At 43.2% G+C, this 24433-nt stretch overlaps 2 protein-coding genes across 2 annotated transcripts; one reads left to right on the top strand and one right to left on the bottom strand.

Annotated features, from left to right (window-relative positions):
- Positions 1-4252: 4252 nt before the first annotated feature.
- tgif2 (TGFB-induced factor homeobox 2) lies at positions 4253-8655 on the top strand (the record flags this gene model as incomplete). The annotated part of the gene is made up of 3 exons (XM_080846040.1): positions 4253-4432; positions 6617-6879; positions 7645-8655. Exons 1-3 carry the CDS (start codon positions 4414-4416, stop codon positions 8653-8655), a joined length of 1293 nt encoding a protein of 430 aa, XP_080702166.1. The 5' UTR covers positions 4253-4413.
- Positions 8656-13144: 4489 nt separating this feature from the next.
- Positions 13145-17183, bottom strand: myl9b (myosin, light chain 9b, regulatory). The gene is made up of 4 exons (XM_080846545.1): positions 17099-17183; positions 14458-14660; positions 13665-13826; positions 13145-13540 (listed from the first exon to the last, which is right to left on the bottom strand). The coding sequence occupies exons 2-4, from the start codon at positions 14639-14641 to the stop codon at positions 13365-13367; spliced, it is 522 nt and encodes a 173-aa protein (XP_080702671.1). The 5' UTR covers positions 14642-14660; positions 17099-17183; the 3' UTR covers positions 13145-13364.
- Between the last annotated feature and the right edge of the window lie 7250 nt (positions 17184-24433).

Below are 24433 nucleotides of genomic sequence, written 5' to 3'. Positions count from 1 at the left end.
GAGAAGTTTTCAGAATTGTTAGATCACATCAGTTGGCTGTAGACCAGAAGAATTTTCTCAATGAAATGGATATATGTAGAAGGTTGATGGATTCCACTGACATATTTCCATGCCATTGTATCCAAAAAAACAGTTTTGGATCTGATTTATTTGTTAATTCCAGCTTCTGATTTTTCTCATCGTGTTTAAAAAGTCATGACATGGAGTAACAATGCGTCATCGTCTGGTTACAAGGAGTCCCAGTGTGTCACCTGATTGCTACATAGTTGTACTCATGTAAGTAAAAGATTGCCCACACAGACACATGTCTTGAGTCTGTCAACTGAATCCAAAGTGTTTCTCAGTATTAGGCTTTTTTCTCTTTTACAAGGTCTCCTGTCTTAGTTGGAAGGTTCATTTCGAGATGTCACATCATTTCCTCCCTAATTATGTGTCATATGCAGCAGTTACTTCTCCTTCCCGTCAGAATCAGTGGAGCTGAAAGGCCTGCTCAACTGACTCAAGTTGACTCAAGCAGAAAGGGAGAGGGTCGAGTTACGTGCAAAATCTCATCCTTCCTGTGGCTATTTAACTCCCCTCTCTGCTAGTCCCACATCAGACAAATTAGCACCTCATTGCTTTCCTAAAGCTTGTGATGGGAATTAATTCTTCCTTATTCAAGTTATTTTACCCAACCATCTCTGCGGATCTCTCCACTTGAGACAGGATGTATGTGTAATTGTAGTAGTAGTTGTAGGTTTTTTTTGCATAGGAAAAAACTCAGGGTCGTCCACCCCTCCCTTCAGGACAACAAACACAAAATGGCTGCCTGATAGTGGGCTATTGTGTGTGCTGTTTTGTGTTTGCCGGTTTTTGATGGTCCTTGAGCCCTGTTAAGGGCCTGTGTGAATGAGGCCCTCTGTGACTCCTGCAGACTCTTGCCATTTTGGCGCAGAGCGCATCGTTCACACCTCGGGGGGCTTTGTGTGCTAACGGCCTGATGTTTATCCCACAAAGCAGCGCCTGGCCTGGCCGTGTATCTGACTGCTCTGGCAGCTTGTTTGTGAGAGGATAGGTTTAATACCAGGGACCATATCCTTGCCTACCATCTGCATTCTAGGCCTGATGTTTCTTAAGACAGTGACCTGGCAATGGTTTCATCATGGAAAACAAGCAGGAACAATGTTTATATTGGGTCGGGTTTTGTTAGAGTGCAATAATTTCGATGCAGTCTGCCGTTTTCCTTTGATGTTTTGTGATTTGAGAAATCAAGATGCAATTGTCTCTCACATGAAATAGTGCGTTCAAGGGGTTAACTTTTGTATGTGTTGTTAGCCATCAGGCATTTGCACCAACCCAATCTGTCACAGCTGCTGTCGGGGACAAGAGACAAGTTTGTCAACACGGACATTAGAATACCAGTTTTGTTCATACCTGCACATGGAATTCAAATCATTTGACACAACGAATGATTGTGAGGGTGCTGGTGAGAGAGGAAGGGAGGGTCATTAGGCCCTGAGAATACCACTTACAGTAACCAGCATGGGCATCACTCTGGTAGCAGAAAATATTGTGTCAGTCACAGCACGTCAACAAGAAGGGCTTTCTAATAGATCGGGTTGGCTTGTCGTTTTTTTCCCAGTAGGGGGACAACACTTTCACAGTGTTCAAACTATCAACTGCCTTGTTTTATTGTTTGATTACCCTGAAGTATCCTCTTCATTTTAAATAAAGAGAGGGATTTCACGCAGGAGTAACAGATGACAGACATCGGCACTAAACTGCCATGGATGGGCCATTTCCTTGTGTGTAATTATGGACGATTGTGCGATGATAATTTTGTCCTAAAATACACCCTCTGTGCGCCACCGACTGAAATGAGAGCAGTATTTTGTTGAACCAGAACTCTTGTGTAGAGTCAGTGACTGCGAGGTTACAGTCTCGCCCAGGCATCTGGCAAAGTCCAATGCTTTGCATTGTGTTTCAACTTCTAAACCACAAGGATTCTGCACATACACCAAATGCGAAATGACTTTAGAATTGACATGCAGTGGGATGTATTTGTGTGAAGAGGAGGATCATTATCTATTCGACCCATGCTTCAAATTCAGTGTTAAGTTTGGAGATTTTGAAAATCAGTTGCAATGTGTCACTACATATTTTATTCAGCTTGGGTTCTGTTTTTGTCTGACGTCCAAATTTTGTAGTTTATGTATTGAAAACTGTACCTTATATCAAGTCTCTCAGTTTAATCAAAACAAACCCCTCTCCATATGTTATCACCACTCACCAGACCAATGTTTCCTAAGTTTCACATGTGTGTTTACCACTGTTTTATGTCCGTGTCCTACATATATGGAGTTACAGAACAGTATTGACATACAGTATTGAAATGATTTCCTCATCAACAGTGTTGGAAAGTTACAGAAAAGAACAGCTTTTTCCCTTTGTATGTGCATTTTAAACTTTCTCCATAACACTATGGATCATGATTGCTGGACATGAAGACATTTTTTATTTTCAACGTGACAATGGATTCTTCCTCTTGCTTGGAATCTAACTGATACTTTTTTTTTTTTTTTTTTGAAATACACATGGGATCTTTGCGTGACTGATTGACAGCACAATTTTAACATGGCTAGGCAATAAACAAGAGCCTACTCTGCCACAACAACATTAACAACCCCGTTGTGTGCGCCTGTGCTGGGATTCAGGCCTGGCTGCTCCTGCTGGTCCTTTGGTTTAACATGCAAAAATAAGCCTGCCATTCTTTGCCTGGCTGCACTCAGTTACTTGTCAACTCATAAGATTCTGTGAGACAGGAGTGGGGGGGTGAAAGTGACCTCCACCAGTACTCTTACTGCAAGAGTTTGTAGCAAAAAAAGAATTAATTATTACTTCCATAACAATTGATAATCAATATTTTACGAGACAAGCACATATTTTAATGACTAGGATTTCAGTATATATTATGCTATACAAAGTTAGACTGTGTATGTCAGGGTTTTTGGATTAGTAATTAATAAAAACTTTAAAAAGAACTGAATTAAAACTATTATTGTCTGTATGATTTTCACAATGCTCAGAAGTTATGCTGGGTCCGTCCTTTTTTGTGCTATCCCGTGCTCATCCCGGGAGCTTACAAATTTACCAAATAGCAATATGAGAAAGTGCTCTCAGAAAGAGGTCATTTCTGTTTAGTGAGGGAAAACAGCTGGCCTATATGTGAGTACTGACTCAAACAACAATGGTCTGAGCGAGAAATGGAGTGGATACCGGACACTGAAAGTGATTAAATACTGTAACGTTATATTCAATATGCCCAAATACATTATGTAGTCTGTGCTCCAGTTGACACATATTGACAAGTTTTACATTACTTTGTCCAATCTGTATGCAAAGAGGTCAACAAATAAAATATAAATACTTTCTCACTACCCACTTTTGGTCCTTTGAACTAATTTGATCTTCGATGTGTCAAGGATTATGATTCTGTCAACATAGGCCCGGGCCTAACCGAAACTCTGCATGTTTTATACAATGTTTGTGATGATAGGCCCACGGTCTGTTTTTCTCTACTAATACTAAGTTGTTGCTGTTCTTAAATAGAGTATAGAGTATCTTCTGGTAGGTGCTGATAGGCCTGCAATCATGAATTTTGTATTTTACGTTCAGTGTGCGAGCCAAATCACTTAGCCCAAAGGTGTGCTTTCTCTTTGGCGGCTCAGGGAAATTCCTGCATCTGAAAGAGTTCAACAATGCGTCATCAACAACTGAATGACAAAACAGTGCAGGCTACTTTTGTTTTCCAATCGATTAAACGCGAAATCGTATACATTATCTTGGTGAAATAAATGTCTTATTCAATTAACATACGACTGCATGTTCTCTAATATAAGGACGATAGTGGATAACTTTGTTTTAAGAATTCACAACGTGCGCTTAATTTAAAGCATGCGTGATGTAATAAATTAACAGCTCAAGTCATTTAGACGCTTTTTGAATGAAATTCGCCTCTGGCAGTCAGTGGTTATGACACTGACTTGTCTGCTGTGGAACACGGTCCATGATTGGATCGCGGCACCAATAGAGGAGGGTTTAGACGCTACTGTCAGCTGCCAACAGACCAGCCAAGAAAGCTGGCGGAGATAGCTGCAGGTAGAAGGGATCAAACCATACATCAACAAAACGCGTTTTTGGGAAATACTTATGGCCATGGAAAGCAACGTCCCTGTTGATCTAGCCTCAAAGAAAAATACTAATATCGCCAGAAACTAAACGTTGACGTTACGTCGTGAGAAAATTAGTCAGTCAAACGTGTGCAACACCTTGTGCTTGGCAGAAGAAAAGCCCGTTGTCACCGTTTTGTGGACGACACGCGTTTTCCTAAGGAACTTCGAAGATAGCGGCCCGATTTCAGACCAGCCACAAACAATGAAACCAGTAAAAAGAGGTAGGTACAAATTGGCTACATTTCTCTCTTTTCGTTGAAGCTGTATTCAGCCTATGGTGAGGATTTCGCCTGTTGGTTTTAAAAGGAATGTGGCTTTTTGTCGTGAGCAAATGCAGCGTGTGTGTTTGTGTTTGAATTTGGAGGGACAGCTAACCAGCTAGTTGTCTTTGGAAGCGAGCATGGTGTCCATCTGGCGGAGCAACGGCGAACAGTCGTGTTGGCTTTGGTTGTGCGTTTGCATGAGGACTCTTTGTACATTTATTTAAGGAATGTAGGGCACCACGCTAACAGATTTAAAACGTTTCAGTCTGTTGGATTTCCACCAAGTGATTATTTATGATGCTCTCACAGCTTCGCAAAATCTGGCGTATTGATATAACCGTATCGCAGGGAAAGATGTAACATTTGATTGTATGCTGCTGTTAACGTTATGTAAACCCCGTGGCCGTCTCGTAGCATCAAAGAAGGGAATTGCTTTCCTAGCTCGCTACTTTGAATTGAAAGAGGGGATTTCCAGTCGTCGACCTTCTGCATTTGGCTAGCGTGTTGCATTGTTTGCTAGCTAACGTTAGCTCATGGTAGCTTGTCTTGAAAAGTTTCCCTTGTCTGCTGGAAATTCCAGGCCCTAGAATCAGCATGTGTGGCGAAAAACGTTCGACTTTAATGTGATGCATAGTTTGTTTTACAAGTTTATTTTGAACAAGTATACAGGGCCATTTTGAGATTTATATATTGGCGTCATTTAACTGGAGACATTGGGTAACGTTAGCCAGTGAAGTGGAGGAACAAAAGTAAGCCACGGTTACTTTGTTAGCAAAACTTAGCTAGCTAGCCTGCTAACGGATTCAAAGAAACAATGGATGGCGACCCAGTAACTACAACTCCTATTCCCAAACTAACAAAAAACGAATTTGGGTAGAAATAATAAACCCACTAGTTTCTATACTCGCCGTCTTCACATATTTGTAAAATAAATATGTTCAGATATACATTTGCTGTGTAACCAATTTTATCTTTGGTAATTTGCGAGTTCAGAAAGTTTCACCCCCTCCGACACTGTTTGACAGGGAAGGATTATCTCAACCCAGCCCACGCACCCCGACCAAGAACATCTGTCAAGTCTTTCAACGTTATTTCCATTTGGCTAACTGACGGAATCAGACCAAACCAATTCGCTAAAGTCACAGTCTTTGTTTTTTTATATCTTACTCACAATAATAATAAATAACCTAGAGATAAGTTTACTCGCACCAACATGCGTGGCAAACAGGTCTCTTTAATATGTGACTTTAGCCAGCATGGCTGTCTAGATTTACGAACTTGAAACAAAGCATTTTATCGTACAAATTTCATTTTAAAAACAAAATATCAGCTTTAGCACATGTTGCTGGCTCAACATGAAGGCAAACATGCGTGAAGACTTGTCTCATAAGAAAGCTAGCAATAGCACATTCTCGCCGTTTCAGATGTATATTGACGCACACCATCTCCTTTGTTAGCAGAATGAGACTCAGGAACTCCCACATTCTGGCTTCTTCGGAGGGGCTCGGGTTACACCAGCAGACAGGGACATTTTGGGCTACTGCAATTCCCAGTCTCCCAGCAAAGCAAGGCCAACTCGGCAAATTGCTGTTTTTTTAAACTATATGAACGCCACTTGCCACTGTGAAGTAAACACGAATGATTAACCGAGCATAGGTTTAGAACTTTAAAGTTGTATCATCCGCATTACGGAGTTTTTTTTTCACTCACTCTGCCTGACAATAGCACGACACAATTTGTTACGTCGATCAACCAGCTGTCTTCAGAACTGGAAGCGGGAAGCCAAACTCTTTGTTTACGTAGAGTTGGGTTGTACAAAGTACCCTCAAAGACCAACTTTATTGCTGTTTACGCCTGAACTTTTGTTACTCCTCAGCGCCGTAGGATCCCTAAAAAGTGACAGTAAAAAAAAAAAAATGTAGACAGCAATATAAGTGTCCCAGTTAGTGTAGTTTACTTCTGTATGCATTTTTAGGAATGTTATTTTGGCCGTGTTAAATAGGTATTTGATTTATTTTTGTGTAAACCATGTCAGCTGAACCTGGAACAGTTGCCCCTTATCCCTGTTGGATGTGGGTCCTGGTTCCATTTTAGTGTCAATTGCTATCTGTAGGTAACAGTTGTTCATTTCTGTGCCTCCAGCATTGGAGGAGGAACGAGGTGGAGAGACAGAATATTCAGCCATGTCAGACAGCGACGGAGGTGAAGATGAGGGTTACCCCTTGGACCTGTCCAGTGGGGGGACCGGAGCAGGGGGTTCTGGGAAGCGCCGTCGCCGTGGGAACTTGCCCAAGGAAGCGGTGCAGGTCCTAAAGAGTTGGCTGTACGACCACCGCTTCAACGCCTACCCCTCTGAGCAGGAGAAACTCAGCCTCTCCGGACAGACCAACCTCTCCGTGCTTCAGGTGAGCAGACAATCACACTGGCTTTTGAATCATGGCTAAGCCTAATCATGTTATGATGTGTGTTCCAGTTGAGAATGAACATTCAGATCCAAGGTATGTCCGAAAGTACAATAGTTTTTGCTGACTCAGGTGGAAGAAGTAGGTCAGTGCATAAATGCGTCATCAAAGTAAACCAAGTGAAAATCTTCCAGCAAAGGAATAAAACAATCAGCTCGTGTTCCAACTTGCATGGCAAACTAGCCTGAAACACTAAAGGTGCCATCCTTGTTTCCAACCACTCTGAGCAGTAGACGCTCAAGTAGCGAAAGCAGGCAGCTTGTCCTTGAGAGTGAATTGCTGGTGTTTTGTCAGTGCGTTGGAATGCAGTCGGCTGGGGCCTTTGCTCTCTGAGTCTGGGGCAGATCACAGCACAGCCTTCATTAGGGCCAGCTGTCTGTGTGTTGCAGTGCCAAACTCTGCCACCAGAGGGCATGTGAAGCAGACAGCGTGACACGCAAAATAACAAAATCAATGACAGCAGAGGGAGCATGCCTGTCAGTGAACACCAGACATTCCCTCCTCATAAGCTGAAGGTTGCCTTGTTGTGGTATTTTGCTAATAGATTATGTCAGCAGTCAGATATGGGGCTTGTTTTCTATGCTTTGTAGAGAAATAAACCAAACAAAGTTAAAATATATCCTATTGAAACAAGTGCTTTAATTTTATGTCCTCAACTGTCACTCATATTTTTAACAATGTCCCAACTGGCCATTCATCCTCTCTCAGATCTGTAACTGGTTCATCAACGCACGGAGACGCCTGCTGCCTGACCTGCTGCGTAAAGACGGAAAGGACCCCACCCAGTTCACCATCTCCCGCCGCGCCGGCAAGTCAGAGGGACGCCACTCCAGTGGCGGCAGCGGAGCAGGAGGGCCCAGCTCCCCAGAGAGCCCCACGCCCCCCTCGCTCCCTGCCCTGCGCCCCTCCGTCATCCGGCCCGCTCCCACGCTCGACCTCAGCCTCCTGGGCAACACTGCCACGGCCATCCTGACCGGTGCCGGCTGCCTGCCAGGGAGGGACGGGCCCGTGCGAGCACTCATGCAGGTGGATACGCAGAGTCTGCTGAAGGAGGCCCATCCAGGGCACCGGAGCGAAGAGCAGTCCCCCTTCACCGCCACTCACCCGAGCTCCATCCCCTCCGCTGTGACCTCTATACCTCCCCCTGCTCACACCACCACCTCCATTCCCAGCCTGGGCACAGCGAGCCCAACAGGGGGTCTCTTCAACACGCCTCCCCCCACCCCGCCGGAGCTCTGCCCCTCGCAGGACTTCAGCGACCTGAAGCTGCTGGTGGAGGCTGCACTACAGCGGGCCGCCGAGCAGGAGCACCAGAAGAGGCAGCAGGAGAAGCTGACGGCGCTGACAGCATTGGCCACATTGGCAGTATCCCCTGATACGACCATCAAGAGTGCCCAGCCAGAGCCCTGCATAGTCAGAGCCAGCAAACCAGACCAGAGCCCTGCTCTCACCCCAAACAGGGACTCCACCATCCAGTTGAGTCACCTGGAGAAGACCGTGCATCCGGTGTCTGTCCCAGTGTTTGGTTCCCAGTCCCCTCTCCCCCCAGCTATGCAGGGTGGGGGCGCCAAGGTCATGGCGGGATCTGCCGGCTGCCAAGTGGGTACGTGGAGTGTGGTGCGTAGCGATGTGAGACAGGCAGCCACTGCCACCACCCCTGGTGCTACAGCCGCAGTGTGGAACCACTCCCTGCACACTGTCTCTGAGAAGGTCAACTAAAGAGCATCAGTATGTGTGTGTGTGTTTGTGTGTGTGTGTTTGAAGGGAGAGGGGGGGAAAGTGAAAACTTTACACAGTTAAACAAAACTCCAGGGAGTCGCTAACATTCCCAATCCTCAAAACCCCCTCCCCTGTCTCTAACTGACATTTCACCTCTTCCTCTGGCGTCGCCTCTGGCCACATGTGTCCCTGCATCTTAAGAGGGTTTCTACTGGTTGAAAAACAATGGCAGGGCCTCGCATGTTTCTTTCCTCAGAGGAGGCAGTTGTGCCATTTCAGAGACTTGTTGAGTAAAGGCCAGCGTGAGGTAGTTGTCTCCTATCTTAAGCCCCACAGTGGGGAGAGACTGGGCTCCTGTTCTTAGCATGCCCTAACAGGTGGCCTCTTCAGAAGTGCTTTTTACACAAAGGTTTATCAGGACATTTTAGGACTTTGTAACGTTTTTCTTTACTTTGTTTGTTGTTTTCTTTTTTTTTTTTTTCATGAAGGAAGTGGTGGGAGTTAGCAGGTCAGTTCAGAAACACTCCTGAAACCAGAACTCGGTAGCAAAAACATGCATGGACTTTGATTCTTTAGACACACTACAAGTTCTCCTCATGCATTGGACCAAGACGGGAATCGCTGGAAGAATCCACAATACAATACACTAGGCATTTTTTAATTTCCTCCTCACTGTAACTCATTTTGGACTGTGAATGGACCATCTTGTGAAGTCATGTTTTTTTTGACATGGCAAGCAAATCCTACCAGCATAGCAGAGCCACAGTGCGGTCACGCAATAGACTTTACACATCTGAATGCTGTTCTCTGTTAGATACTGTATTTCACACCAATGTCACCAGCAACACTCATGAATGAATGTGTGTATCTGTGTGTGTGTGTGTGTTTGAATGACTGCGTGATTGAGTTTCTGTTGTCATACATTCTGCACTTTATTTCTGTCAGATCATGATCACATGGGCCCAATTTTTTTTTTTTGTAGTTTTTTTTGTTTGCCTGGTTTCAAAAGAACCAACTTGACTCTTCAACCACACTGATTATCATCTCTACACACATCTCTGCAGTTGTATGCTAGAGCAGGTGTGAGATGTACAGGTATAGTGACTGAGTTAAGGCTTTGAAATGGAAGGGGAAAAAAACGAAAACATGGGACCTAAAGAACACTGAGTCCATCTTATCGTAAGTGTGGAAAAACTGTACTAAAATGGATTTCCAGCGTAGAGAAAGGAAATCTGAAAATCTCCTCTTAATAGGTGGCTGGAAGCAGGGTTGGCTGTCTGAGAGCTGATTCTTGTTTGGGTTTAGTTTGCCTTTGTTGTCTTCAGCCTTGGCACCACCTCGGAGTCCCCTCCTCTGCAGCTTGTAGGGAGAGCTGGAAAAGAAGGAACGGGGAATGGCGGAAATGGATTGCCCCGCAGAGGACATAACTCGGCTCCATCATGGCATGTCAGTGCCCGCAAAGTGTCAGATTTAAAGGGACCATGTTCTATTAGCCACTGAAGGCTGTGGTGTTGTCAGCACCCAAGTCACCATCAGGCTCTGCTATGAGTATAGAAAAAGGCTTGCATGTGTCGGTCTCTCTGTGTCTCTGTCTGTTTTCGGTCTGTCTATGCGCGTGCACGTTTGTTAGAGAGCGATTGTAAAGGAACAACTCTTGGTCAGTGGTCATTTCCGTATCCATGGCATTGAAGTGGTCTTGATGACTTGTATGTAGCCTAGTTATGTGGTATTTCAGTTTGTAAATTCAGCTGAGATTGTTTGGAGTTAGCTGAACGAGTGGAGAGCTTAGGATAGTGAGCTGGTTGTTTGGGCTTGTTTGGCTAATTCTCCTGAAGGCTGTTTGGCTGTCACTATGAATATTTAAGGAGTGGATCATTGCTTCAGTCCAGCCATTTTGGGGTTGAAATGTAGTAGACTGGTTGAGATCTGTGCTCAACTGATTTAAGCTGGGACTAAGGCGGACACCTGAAATATTTGGCTAAAACACTAGCTCTTCACCTGATCCGTGGGCATCAATCATTTCTTCCAAGCCCTTAGGTGTCCCTTCTGACAAAACATTCAGATAATTTGGACAATTTTGACAACCCTCCCCCCTTTTTATTTCAATTTTTTTATTGAACAACATTTTGGCCTCAAGTCGAGAATTATTGATTGTATTAGACGTCAGCACCAAATATGCCTGTAGACATCTGAGAATGTTAACCATCCTTTTTCAATTTCAACTGTCAAGTATTAGTGTGAGTTTTGTTTTTTGCTTTAGTGTCAACAAACCCGTAAACCCAGGTATCACTTGACTCTGGGACGAATGTGGCCCAGATCTGGCGGTTGCTGTCAGAACTTGGATCAGATTGTAACCTGGCTTTGGCATACCAATCTCTCCCTTCTCCCTGGGCATTTCTGCATGTACCACTTTCATCCTCTAGAGGGCCTCCTCCTCCTCCTCCTCCATTCCATTCTATTTGTTCTGTGGTCGTAGTTTCAATGAAACGGATAAGTGACGTGTCCTCGGTTAGCACCCTCTGTAGCTGCTCTGTTTTCTCCGGCAGAGCCCTTCTGACTGATCTGTTTTAAGATGTCTGTCTGTCTGCCTCTGCCTAGTAAGCTTGCTTCGAGGTCTGGTAAAATACATGGTCCCCTGCATTTGATGCATATTTCAGTATTGTTTCTCCTTTTTGTCCGACAGATAGGAAATCAAAGGTCTTTCTGTTTTAAGTGTGTGTGGCGTGCTCTCCTAGGTTCTCCTGATGTCCAGTCATTTTTTTTGTTTTAGTTTTTTTGGTTCCCTGGCCCCTCTACATGAACTGAAACTGTATAAAGCCAGCACTACAGGTGAAGGGTGGCCGTGGCTCCCCTGAGCCATGTGTCAGTCTGTCTGTCTGTCTGGCCCTTGTGAGCGGCCCTGTTGCGGCTTTCTCCGGAGAAAGCTTAATTCTATCATTCTGTGTATGCTTTAAATAGTTTAACTGAATGTATGTACAAAAAGAAAAACCTTTATGTGTCCAGAACATCCGTCTTTTCAAGGTTGTAGGAGGTGAGCTCAGCAGGGCTCAAGCCTCTTGACGTATGACTGACGGACCACTGTTCACATAGGGTTTTAAAAATCCATTTGTTTTAATGCATGTTTTAAAAGTGTAGGCCTAATCCTCTGGAGATGGTGAGTTTTCCTCAGGACCAGAAGTAAGTCTCGCAGTTTGAGGACCATTCCCCTAGCCCCGCACAGCAACAGTGACACAAAGCTGGTGTTACCACTATTCAAATCCACTGTGACCATTCCTCCTTGTTACTGATGTACTGGAAACCATTGGATACTGGATAAATATATATGAATATATTTTTTAAATGTTTATATTTTTTCACCGCTGTAGAATGACTAATGGTTAAACTCCTGATTATAGTTGTTCAGAGAATGGGTCCTAGATGCCAACGTGAAATGCATGTGTATATGTGTATATATATCTATATCTTTGGGTCAAGTTTTTTTGTCTGTTGGCATAATGCTTCTACAGAAATGAAACGTGTAGCTTTTTTCCCAGTATGACCAAATGCATTATGATGGATATGTTGTATATTTTTAATTTCAGTGCATCATGGATTAAGTTCAGGCAGTGAAACTGGCATTAGTGCCTTAACTGGGATCAAGGGAACCTTCCCTGCCTTCATAGAAACTTGGAGTAGTCAGTGCAATATATGCCTTAAACGTTTTTGTTTCATTTTGTTTTCTACAAACATTTCAGAGAAATAAAACTCATTTTCGTAACTCTGACTCTTGGGTTAATCTAAGTGCATAATGTGTCGTACTCAAAGACTATTCCCCCAAGCAAAGTCTAATCGAGTATCTTTTATTGTTTGGTTATGCTGCCTTCACATAGGTACCACAGCACATCAAGTTTCGTGGAACCCTTTTTTTATTTCAAAATTAAGTATTCATGTTCAAGCTGCTCTGGATATCGGTCATTGAAACAATTACAACATAGGAAAGGAATGTCATCCAAGCAAAACTATTTTCTACCTCCACCAAGGAGGAAGGGGAAGACTCTTAACTTGGTGGAGGGTTGGAGCATTGGCTAAGCAAGCAGCTATTACATTTAGGGAAGGATCTGAGATTTTTACTTTAGCTTAGGCACTTCTATGGTGAACAACACTTAATATAACTAAATGGCCAACTACAACTTAATTGCTTCGAAGCAACTTGATTAATACTATTGAGACATAAAGAATAATTTCCACCAGGGTATGGGTGTACTCAAATGCCTTCAACTTCACTGGGTCATTTGGAAAAACATGCTTTAGCTTTATGCCCGTAAAGAATCCTACATATGATTTACCCTCTTCATTTCAACAGGTGCAGAGGTCCTTTCCCACTTCTGTCTGGAGATACTGCCACAGGCATTAAAAAGCAACTATCCTGACATGCCTTACAAAGTATTACATCTCTAGGAGCTCCAAAACCAATGTCAAATGTCTGCAATATGAAATGCAACTCTTAACACAAGTTCATGCTTTTTATTGTACTTTAAAAAAAAAAACATGGAATGTTCCAAGGTTGTGGTCGTGCGTAGACCTGATGGTATCAGGCACCTATGCATTTATAAAATGAATGTCATGCCAATTACAAGTGCTGCTGCAATATGTTATATGAATTGAAGGGGTGAGACATCAGCCCAGTGAAGCACTGTATGATTGTAATGGAGGACCGTCAGATTGGGAAGTTATTCATCGTCCTTGTCTTTGGCTCCGTGCTTGAGGATGCGGGTGAACTCGGCATACTTGAAGTTGCCCTTCTTGTCGATGGGCGCTTCCCTGAAGAGCTCGTCCACGTCCTCATCTGTGAAGCGGTCTCCCATGGTGGTCAGCAGCTCCCTCAGGTGGTCCTCGTGGATGACGCCTGGTCAAGTAGAGAGAAGAGAAGCAGTGAGCGAGTGTGTGTGTGTGTGCACGTTTGTGTGATTTCTTGTGTGTGCTGCTGTCAGACACATCCTGGTCTGCGTCCACACAGGCAGCTCACTTACCAGACCCTTCCTCGTCGAAGCAGGCAAACGCATTTCTGATGACGTCCTCTGGGTCTGTGCCGTTCAGGCGTTCCCCAAACATGGTGAGGAACATTGTGAAGTTGATGGGGCCAGGAGCCTCAGCCATCATTCCCTCCAAGTATTCGTCCGATGGGTTCTTACCTACAAAGGAGAACACATGAAGTTAGATCCCAGTGAGCCAAATGTAAACTCAAAAATCAAGTGTCATCCTTTTCCTTTGACTACACTTGTCCTCTCACTTAAGGGAACTTTTTTCACTGCTGCAGCATATTCACACCACAAAAAGAAACTACATCTAGTTGCTAAAATCTAATAATAATATAATAACAATAATAGTAATAATAAATCTCTAAACACAATTATACAGCATTTGTGGAATGCAAAGCACATGTTTTTTTACGTTTTAGGGACATAATCTTTAGAACTCTGTAAGACTTAGGCAATGCGACATGAAAGGTGGTATCTAAGTAAGTCTATTGAAAGTAATCAAGCATTAATCCCTAGGCTCTTTCTCCTCCATCCAAGCCATTATTATCTAATCCTGCTCTGGGTGCTCTTTAACCCAAGGGCCTATTGTCTGGCACTCATGCTCTGTTGTGTCTTTGTTCTGTTGGAATGTCAGGACGGCTTTGGGTATTTAAGGCATCCTCTTATCACTGTGGGGTATCTCCACTTTGAAAGCCCCTGGAGCACCCTACTAGTTTGCAGGGGTTGCTTGGGTCTGTTAAACATCCTGACCCTTTTCGCATTCCTTCCTGTCTGGTGGTCTTACCCAGTGAGGCCAGCATGTCGTGCAGATCCTCCTTGTCGATGAAGCCATCGCGGTTCTGGTCGATCATGTTGAAGGCCTCTTTGAACTCCTGGATCTGCGACTGATCGAACATGGCGAAGACATTGGAAGTGGCCCTCTGGGGCCTCTTCTTGGTGGTCTTTCCCTTGGCGCGTTTGCTAGACATGATGCTGTTTTGGTGGGACCTGAGTGGCACAAAAAGAGCGTGTGAGTGCTCCAGTTACTCGAAAGGTTATATATTCATTCACACGGCTTCCAGAGGTGTCAGAAAGAATGCTTCTAACTCCCTGCCACTTTGATAAGTCATTATCTTTTGACTTGAGTGGTTTCCTAATTTCACTTAACAACCCTGATGTAATAACTTGAGAAAACCCTCTGCGTGCCCAACAAGCATTAAACGATCAAGACTGTGTGCATGTTTGTGTGTGTCTATGCCTCCAGTTCCTGCAGCAGGGTGTTGGCTACATGGTGATTATCATCGCCAGCACAGGAAGGAATTGGTGATTACAATGACATTACTCTGAGGGCACACTGTTAGCTTAAGGGTAAAGAGAAAATATCACACCTAGGTGAGAAAATAACTTTGTTAACACAAATAAATGGCATATTAATGAACAAACCATCTGCAGGATCATAAGAACAAAGGCTTCTGAGAATTTCATGACAAAACTCACTGAAATGTCTCTTTATGGGCTCAGTGGGTTTTACAGTCTTGCTTAGAAAATAGATTATGGCGTGCCTTGTGAAGTCTCCGTTTTTTCTTTCCTAAGTGGAAGTGCATTCACGTACTGCAACGCTCCAGGGACGGGGCCAATCTAGTTTGAGCTCATTTTCTTATCTTAATTTGTTTTCTTTGATCACACTTCTGAACAAAGGCACACTGTCTCTTTGTGGCTGATCGTCAGTGTGAAACACAAATGCTCGCTCATTTATTTGACCTCATTTTGCCTCTAAGGCTGATAAAGTAGTCAAATATCAGCCATTCCAAAACCACTCAAGTCAGATCTTTAAAGTCACAGAACATCAGGACTGGAATGAAACGGCAGTTCACAAAACTGAACGTGTAAACACATCACCTTTATCTTGCCAGTCTTTTGAGTAAGATACGCTTGAGTGCAATCTTTGTAGTGCTTGCTTTTGACAAGGAGCGGTAGTACTTGGCCAGCTACTGTACTGATACTTCACACAATTGTGTGTGAGTGATTGAATGTGTGTGTGCCTGTGTGTCTGTGTTGTGAACGAAACCAGAAATGTAAACAGGGTCCTGCTTTTTTTCAAGCCTAACCTGATAAGCAGCCCTTAAATGGCTTTGAGTTTTCTTAGCCTTCTCCCGCTTCTCAGCAAGCATGAATACTTATTTGCCCGTTCAAGCGAGTGCTCCTCCTATTGCATCCCAAGAACAACATACAGTGATCAAGAAAGATTTTACCCTTAGATTTTTCCTTCTTTCCTCCACTCAAAACAAGACTGTTCAAAACCTCAAAACCTCAAAAAAGTATCTAAATGAATACCACACTGCATAGTTGGAAGGTGGAAACAGTTTGATGTTTTTCATTACAACTTCAAAAGTCAGACACAGACACACAAGTTACATAATTTCTGCCTTCCCCCTAGCAGGATCAATCTCCTTCAGGAATCAGTTGCAGTTTTTCACCTCCATATGTCTTATCTAGTGTCTTTCCCTCCACGCTCGGAACCCTTTCTTACAGCACCATCTCCCAGCCAAGACGGTTACATCATCAGACTTACTCATCAGTCTCTCCTCTCCTCCAACCTCTCTCTGAACCTCAGCCTGCAGGAAATGATAACATGAAGCTTGAGCAACCGGCCAACAAGAGAATCTAACTCCATTCCATGTCACCAGGTTAGAAAAGGTTAGGTTTGAAAGCAAAAACAAAAGATTCTTTTCTCACAACTTATGGTCTTTCTCTTAGATGGCATTTATGATGCTGTCAGGAGCCCAACATGATGGGATTTGAAGAACCAATGCAAAGACATACTGTTGACATACATCTGAAGGACATCAAACCATTCAGTACTCACTGGACAGACAGTTACAAAATCTACTCACTTACTCATACATTACACACCTAAAAACCCTTAGTGACAAAGCAGACGAGGAAAGAAGATGAAGCGCACATGGAATGCAATTCAAAGCCCAAATGGAAGGCTATTCTCTCTCAGTTCACTATGGAAAGATTGTTTACAAAGGATGACATATATGAGGAAGGCCTATTAATATGGGTCAGAGGGGTGCTGGAATTCCTCCCTGTAATCCTGAGTGATGATGAAGACTAGCCCTCACATATCCAGCCAACCCAACCACCCTTTGCCATGGGAGCACATACTACCTGACAGAGAAGGAGTGTGCTACAACGCTCAGATCAGTTGTCTTCCATTAGAACCTGACAGATAGTGGTAAGACCACAGGTTTCGGGTCAGCCCAGAGTGTTAACCCGGGCGTGACCTGATACATTCTCAGCCACAACCCAACGGCTCATTTCTCACAGCCCCTCACAGCGCAACAGTGCCCCAGTTCTGGAGACAGCTGAGTGCTCCAATCCCAACCAAATGAAGAACAGAAACAAACAGAAAAGAAAAGCAAAAACAAAAGCCATCTCACCTTGGCTTCAGGTGATCAAACTAGGAGCCCACAAGCCCTTTGTCAAGTTCCACGGTTGAGAGGGAGGGAAGCAGTTGTTCTTACGGTACAAAAGTTTGTTTAAAGCATCAGCTTAGCAATGTGCCCCACCTCTTTCCCCCTCAGCCAACCGGGTGCCCGGGCTTTTCCAAACAGAGACGGCCCAGTCCAGGGATTTAGCCATATAAGGGTAAAGAATGTGGCGGCTGTAGTCTGTCTCCCTACCACAGGGCGTTAGGGATGCAGAGGAATGGAGTTGAAATGACAGGAACTCAGATCAGGCTGCCTTATTTAGTGAAAAAGAAACAGACTCTGAATGCCTGTGTGTGTGTGTGTGTGTGTGTGTGTGTGTGTGTGTGCCAGTGTGTGCCAGAGTGTCTATGTGTGTCTCAGACATTTCTGTCTGTCTGTGTGTGTTTGTGTATAGTATGTGTTAGTCAGTAAACAGCAGTGAGTTTGTTTTTGTTTTTATCCTTTTCCCATGAGACATAAGACTAAATAAAATATGTGTGTGTGCTTTTGTGTATATATGTCTCTGTGTGTGTGTGGAAATAGAAGTTTACTTGTCTGTGTGTGTGTGTGTGTGTGTGTGTGTGTGTGCGTGTGTGGTTTGTACTGTATGTTGAATGGTAAAAGAAGACAGGGCAATCCTTTCCATAGTCCATAACCATAGAGTTGTTTGAGAATCAGGCCGATTTGCTTGAAACACAAAAAGCGACATGTTTTTAATTGTGCAAAGAAAATAAACTGTCCATTTTAACAGACACTCACCCAATGTTGGTCCTCCAAAACAAAAAAAGGCTATTTGCGTTATGTTATTGATTAATTGGAAAATGTAGCCTACTTGTCTGTCTCTGTGTGTGTGTGTTTGTGTGTGTGTGTGTGTGTGTGTGTGTGTGTGTGTGCCTGCGTGCGTGCGTGCGTGCGTGCGTGCGTGCGTGTGTGTGTGTGTGTGTGTGTGTGAGAGTGTGTGTGTGTGGTTTGTATTTTGAAATTACTAAATGTAAATGTTAATTAATGGATGGAAGAAGACAGGGCAATCCTTTCCATAGTCCATAACCATAGTGTTGTTTCCAGACAAGAGAACTTCTTTAAAAGGTAGTGTCCCCCTCACAGTGTGTGCGAGGTATAAATCTTGTCCTGGCAGCACAACGTACACAGATCATTTTCCAATAGTATTGTTCTGCCCATCATTTTAATGGAGCTGGGGTTGGCCTGCAGTGCAAAAGCAACTCCATAAAAGTCGTGTCGCATTTATCAATTGATTGTTTAAAGTATTTCACACACTGAAAACTGAACTTGGGGATAATAATTACTGAACAAAAGTGAAATCTAAGAGAAATGATGAAAGAGAGGCGAGTTTTCATGAATAGTTAAATAATCTCCCTCTCTCTCTTTGTAAAGTGAAAGGTTATGTCCTTCTTACGGTAAAAATAAGTTCATGCATGGGCATCTTTCAGTGTTTTAAATAATTGGTTCAACTTACGCAATCACAGTATTCAGTAAATAAGTAAAGAGTTGTATTCCCTTTCTCATCATCACACACTCTTTACGACCACATAGTCTACCCTTTCATAGGTGACTTACACCCTGTATTAGTTTTGTCTTGTGGGGACCCATACTTGATGGCTGAACCCCCAAAGGTAACTGCCTCCATCTTTTCTAGATGGAAGCCACATGATACATTTCCTATAATTACAATCCTGGTACACACAGTTCTTTGCAGTTGGCATTTCCTGCTCTGGAGGCTCAGATGAAAAATAATGTCTAACAACGGATGTGGCTGAAGAGGGAGAACATTACTTGAATAACTTTCTTAAAAACACAATTTTTTCTTAGTTTTGTGTTTATTTAGGATAGGCTACAGTGTGTTTTTTCAGCGCATTTTTTCAGTTTCACAGCATGTTAAAAATGACCTAAAACAATGCAGAAGAAACTCATTGAAGCTGGAAACATACGATGACACTGTTAGACATCAGTTGCATGAACCAATGGTAATCTGACTGTGGAGAACACTACCACCTTGTGGTGAATTTACATACACATTTATTCACCACGTCTCTCATTTGCAAAGTTTTCATTATTCCCAAAGCGCACTGTTATCATTAAGTAATTAAATGAATTACAAGTATATTTGCCATTCCTATCGAGGAGCAGGATATAGGCTACATAGCCTAAAATTACAATCGCGTAGGTTTAAAGGATATCAAGGAATGATCAATGAATTCGTCAGTAGGCTAGGATATGATGCTATCGTCGGTGTAGGCAAGTGACGACCTTACTTTTTCAAGAGCTTACTATGCTTTTATAACATTTTCGTGCTTAGGTTTACTATTTTACAGCGTAAGTGTAAGTGCAGACATGAAAAAGTACCTATGCTTGCAATTAGAGGGACAGGAAAATCGGCAAAGTGAAGTGACTTTCCTTCTTTATCCTTGAAGATATGGCTGGGCATTATGTAAACAAACAGTGCGGGGAGGGCGTGACTATATGATATATTTATAATCGTTTGATTGGTGATCTACTGTGAGTGACTGCTGTATCGCTCCAAACAAAACGCCAATTTGAGCAAGCGCTGTGAAATCGGAAGTTTGGAAAGCTTTTCTACTGCACGAATCTGTGATCCCTGTCGCTGAAGGTAAGTTAGTGTGGCCTCAACTCAATAGTTTTGTACATCATGAAAAACGGCCTGCCGGTTTAAATATATTCGGTAGAATTAGTCTTGCTTTTACATTTGTCAGCAGCTGGTCATACTGATGAACTTCACAAGTGACCAACATTATTGATGTGGTGGCTTGGGGCATTGGTGGATGCTAGCTAACATAAGCTAAACAAGGCATCCCTGATAATAAGTTTTTGTTGTTCTTTTTAATGATTAACGTCTGTCATATAGCAAGAAAGTTGTCTGAGAACCAGGCCGATTCGGTTGAAACACGACAAACGGCATTCTTTGAACTGTGCAAAAAAAAAAAAAAAACCTGTCCGTTTTAACCGACACTCACCCAATGTTGAAACTCCAAAACAAATGATAGGCGATGGTAGTTATCTTACAAAATTAGTCTCAGTTCAGGGTACGCTGATTGTGTCATGCAATATTAAACGGCTCTAATCAAATTATCAACTTGATTGCTCCTTTATTTACGTACGAGAGGCGGTCGCCCATTTTTACGAGTAATGCTGCACATAATGGCATTATTCAGTTTTTTTGGCTGAATAGTAGCTACTATGCTGTCCGTATTTAAGGGCATTCAGGAAACATACCATATAAGCACTGTATGAACTATAGCCACTAAAAAAGGCCTGATTGTTTTTTTTGTTTTTGTTTTATAAATAACCATTTTTTGCTCAGAACTATCCATCGCTTGCACTCTTCACTATAGTATTTACTTCAGTAAATAAGCAAAGAGTTTTATTCCCTCTCTCATCACACACTCTTTTCGACCACATAGTCTACCCTTTAATAGATGACTTACACCCTGTATTAGTTTTGTCTTGTGGGGACCCACACTTGATGGCTGAACCCCCAAAGGTAACTGCCTCCATCTTTTCTCGATGGAAGCCACATGATGCATTTCCTGTGATAAGTCATAGTACACACAGTTCTGTGCAGTTGGCATTTCCTGCTCTGGAGGCTCAGATAAAGAATAATGTCTAACAATGGCTGTAACTGAAGAGGGAGAAAATGACTTGAATAACTTTCTTAAAAGCACAAATATGTCTTAGTATTGTGTTAATTTAGGATACAATTAGTTTTTTCATTGCATTTGAAATGGTTTGAGTTTCACAGCATGTTAACAATGACCTCAAACAATGTAGAAGAAACTCATAGAAGCTAGAATTATCTGCATTCACCCCACCCAACCCTCGTACATTTGACGAACACCATGAATTGTGGTGTCTCTATGGTAAGATGAATTGGCAAAAGGCTCAGACTAATGATGACTACTTTTGACTGAAACATCCACCGTTAACAGAACATAGGCTTCCTTTTTGTATACAGCAATTGCTAGATGAAGCAGTATATTAAGTGTTTTCGTCCTACCCTACTCTTCACAATCTAAAATGCCCAGTAGAAACGGCAGCTTTTCTGTTATCCACCCCATACCTTTCTCACAGCCCTCTTTTCCCTGTCTGTACTCCCTGCCTGGGTACATGAGCTGACATTGTGCATTTCAGGGCTTTGTGACACGAAAACTGCTGTCCACTGCAGATTCTACAACAAATAATGTATCAGTACCAAAAAAAGATCAACCCACTGTACTGCAAAAAAAAAAAACTGACTGAGCACAAAGAACAGAACAATCCCCACTGTTTTTGGTGACTTAAAAAAACCCATTGCATTTAATATCCCCACCAGACAGAACTACCTGGTGTTTAGGAGCAATGAAATCAGTGTTTAGGGTTGTCAGGCCAGCTGTTGAGCCCCACCAACACAAACAACATTGTGATTCTTGCATGTGGCAAATTCTGACAAGTAGCCTATCAGAGAGTGATGGGCTTACTGCTTGTTTACCTTGTAGTGATCAAAGAGGTTGATGCCCATTTCCCACTCGCATACAGAGTGGTTTATTTGTTGCCATTATGCCATATTGGTGTCGTGTGGAAATGGGAGAGAGAGGGTCAGGGAATGTGAGAGGTGAGTTAAGGTCAGAAGAGTTGTAAAAACATCACAAATTGTTGTCTGGGCTGCTTCTCTTTGCTTCACAGAAAAGAGAGAGTGACTGAGCGAGAGAGAGAGTTTTTTTTGTGTCAGATTGTGAGGAATTGTTAGTGGATCATGTGGTGCATTTTGTGTCAACCTGTGTGTGTGAGAGGTAGAGAGAGAATGAGAATGAGAGGGAGAGAGAGAGAGAGAGAGAGATATAGAGAGAGAAATCTGGACTGTGTATTTGAGTGTGTGTGTGTGTGTGTGTGTCTGTGTGTGTGTGTGTGTGTCTGTGTGTGTGTGTGTGTGTGTGTGTGTGTGTGTGTGTGTGTGTGTGTGTGTTTGAATGAATGAAAGGGTCTCTCGTGCTGGGCTGGGATGATCGGCGTTGAATGTGCTGGGACTCTCTTTCAGTGTCAGTATCCATCCCATCGCTGTAGAGTCAGTTGTGGATTACATGTCACAGAGCACCATCAGAGAGAGCCATCCGTACCTCCCTGGAGTTAGTGGGCTCAGGCCAGCCCTAAACTTCATCAGCCTGGACCTGAGGTCCTGAAACCGTGGTGTTCACGTGGACCACCTCTGGATGCTGCCTCAGGAGGGGTAAACCTGTCGGCCACTGGAGGGAGGCTCGAGGGGAAAGAAAGAGGAGGGTTTCTTTGGGTGGGGGGGCAGGGGGATGAAGGAGGGCCTGGCTTTCGATGGCAGCTGGAGGGTCAAGGGGATCAGGCTACATGGGGAAAGGCTACCTCCAGCCCTCTCTATGGGTAAGAGCCAGAGGTTCACATGGGGTATGACCAAGCAGCGTTAGCATCTAGGCTACAAGCCAAAGCTGGAATCGATAGTGCAGCTGGACAACATGTTGTATCACAGAGGATAAGCAAGAGATAACCCTTGCCGCCTGGAGCCTGTTGAGGTCCATTAGGTTATAAATAGCACATTTATGAAGTGTTTGTCTGAACATGCAATGATTTGTCTGTGAGGTAAAATGGATGTTTGCTCCGTGAGCTAAGGATTAGTGTTTGTGTCAAAGTCAAAGCTAGCACAAAGGGTAGTCAGGGTTATGTTGGTCTCTGTGGTGATGTATCCTGTTAAAGTGTCATGGTTTATATTATCTTATTTCTTTTTTTACTTGACCTTACGCAGTTTCTTTACACAAATTGTGTCAAGCCAAAATTGTCAACTAGGTCCAAACAATAATTAACGTGCCTCCTTTTCTGTATGTCATTCTGGAAGTACGTGCTCTCCCTTTAAAATGGGCTCAAAGTATGATGTCAAGTGGGCCCTGTCAAGGCTTGTTTTCTGAAATCATTATCGTTCAGTCCCTCTCCAAGGCCTAACACGAGGAGAGAGTGATTCAGAAGGCAGTGCCTCCTAATGTAAGACCTACAGCTACAAAGTCACCATATTCCTGGGAGAACAACAGCCTGCTCAGGCTTGTTGACATTTCAACAAGGATTTTTTTTCTTGCCCTTTCTGTCTGTTCAGACCTACCAGAGGCAAAGAACTCTGCAGTGCCACAGGGAAAGCTGATTTCTCTGGAGATCAGCCTGGCCAAAATGCATTAAGCCAAACCCAATTGTGCCTCTGAACTTTCTTCTAAATTGTGTCATTTCTCATCTGGGTGGAGCACTGGCAGGCTTGGGCCTCAGGCCAAAAATATTGCTGTTACAAATGGAGCCTGAAACAGATATTTCAGGGATTTGAGGATAGGATTACTCTCTGTGTCATCCGCTGAAATGTGATAATCGGGTTATAGGTTAACCCAACTTCAAGGTGACCGGACGCCCATATTTCGAGGTTTGCCGTTGTTTGTCTAGTAATGTCATGATGTCACCAGGTTAGGTTATATGAGAAGCGTTAACCTCGGACTTCACATAGACCTTGATCAGTGATTACACAGTGTAGGTGTAGCTTCCTGTACTTTTATTCATTGCTGATATTCCAAAGGTCTATACCTCACGCAGGTGAGTGCTGAAACACTGCTTTCCGAATGCCCAAGTGAAATATAGGTTACTATTATTTAACCGTAGCGCCTCCTGGATCAATACTTGGATCACTGTAGACTTTGGATACAGAAAGACTGTGTTGTAGGTTTGTTTTGATGGCGGTTTATCCCTCTGTAGTCTTGGTCTACTCTGGCACCTACACTGCTATTAGTTGCATAAATTGTGGTTTAGTATCTTTTTTTTGTTTCGTTTAGTGAATGGAGTGATTTGATTATGTCAAAATTGGGCTAGTAAGATACTTGCTGAATGTTTATTTTCATTATTACATTTAATTACGTGAACTAAATAACAAATGTCCCTTGCCCTCCAAGCATTAAGTTCAGTGAGCGTGATGAAATAGGGCAAAGTGGAATTTTCACTGTGGCAGTGAGTGTGATGAAACGGATTACATTGTGGTATTTCAACTGTAAGAGGCAGACAAGGAGGCTTACTACTTTTCCTCTTTAGCCTGTTTCTGGTCTCTCTCGGCTTGTTGTTCTCCCTTTTCTCCTCTTGTCTGGATTGAGTTTTCTCTTTGGCTCGTGAGTATGGATGTGGTGCAGAGCTGTGTATTGCACAATGTCTCTAGTACCTACTCTGACATATTGTAACTGTTTACTGACTACCCCTAGTATTTGCACTTTGCTGTCTTCCACTGCTGACTTTCATTCCCCTCCTCAGTCC

Source organism: Sprattus sprattus (assembly GCF_963457725.1).
Source record: "Sprattus sprattus genome assembly, chromosome: 10".
Classification (NCBI taxonomy): domain Eukaryota; kingdom Metazoa; phylum Chordata; class Actinopteri; order Clupeiformes; family Clupeidae; genus Sprattus; species Sprattus sprattus.
Note: the sequence above shows the minus strand (reverse complement) of the source record. Positions and strands in the feature narration are given on the sequence as shown.

Coding starts and splice junctions, on each gene's coding strand:
- myl9b (XM_080846545.1), bottom strand. CDS start 14,641: ATGTCTAGCAAACGCGCCAAGGGAAAGACCACCAAGAAGAGGCCCCAG. Junction 13,827..14,457: donor CGACATGCTGGCCTCACTGG/GTAAGACCACCA, acceptor TCTCCTTTGTAG/GTAAGAACCCATCGGACGAA. Junction 13,541..13,664: donor CTTCGACGAGGAAGGGTCTG/GTAAGTGAGCTG, acceptor CTACTTGACCAG/GCGTCATCCACGAGGACCAC.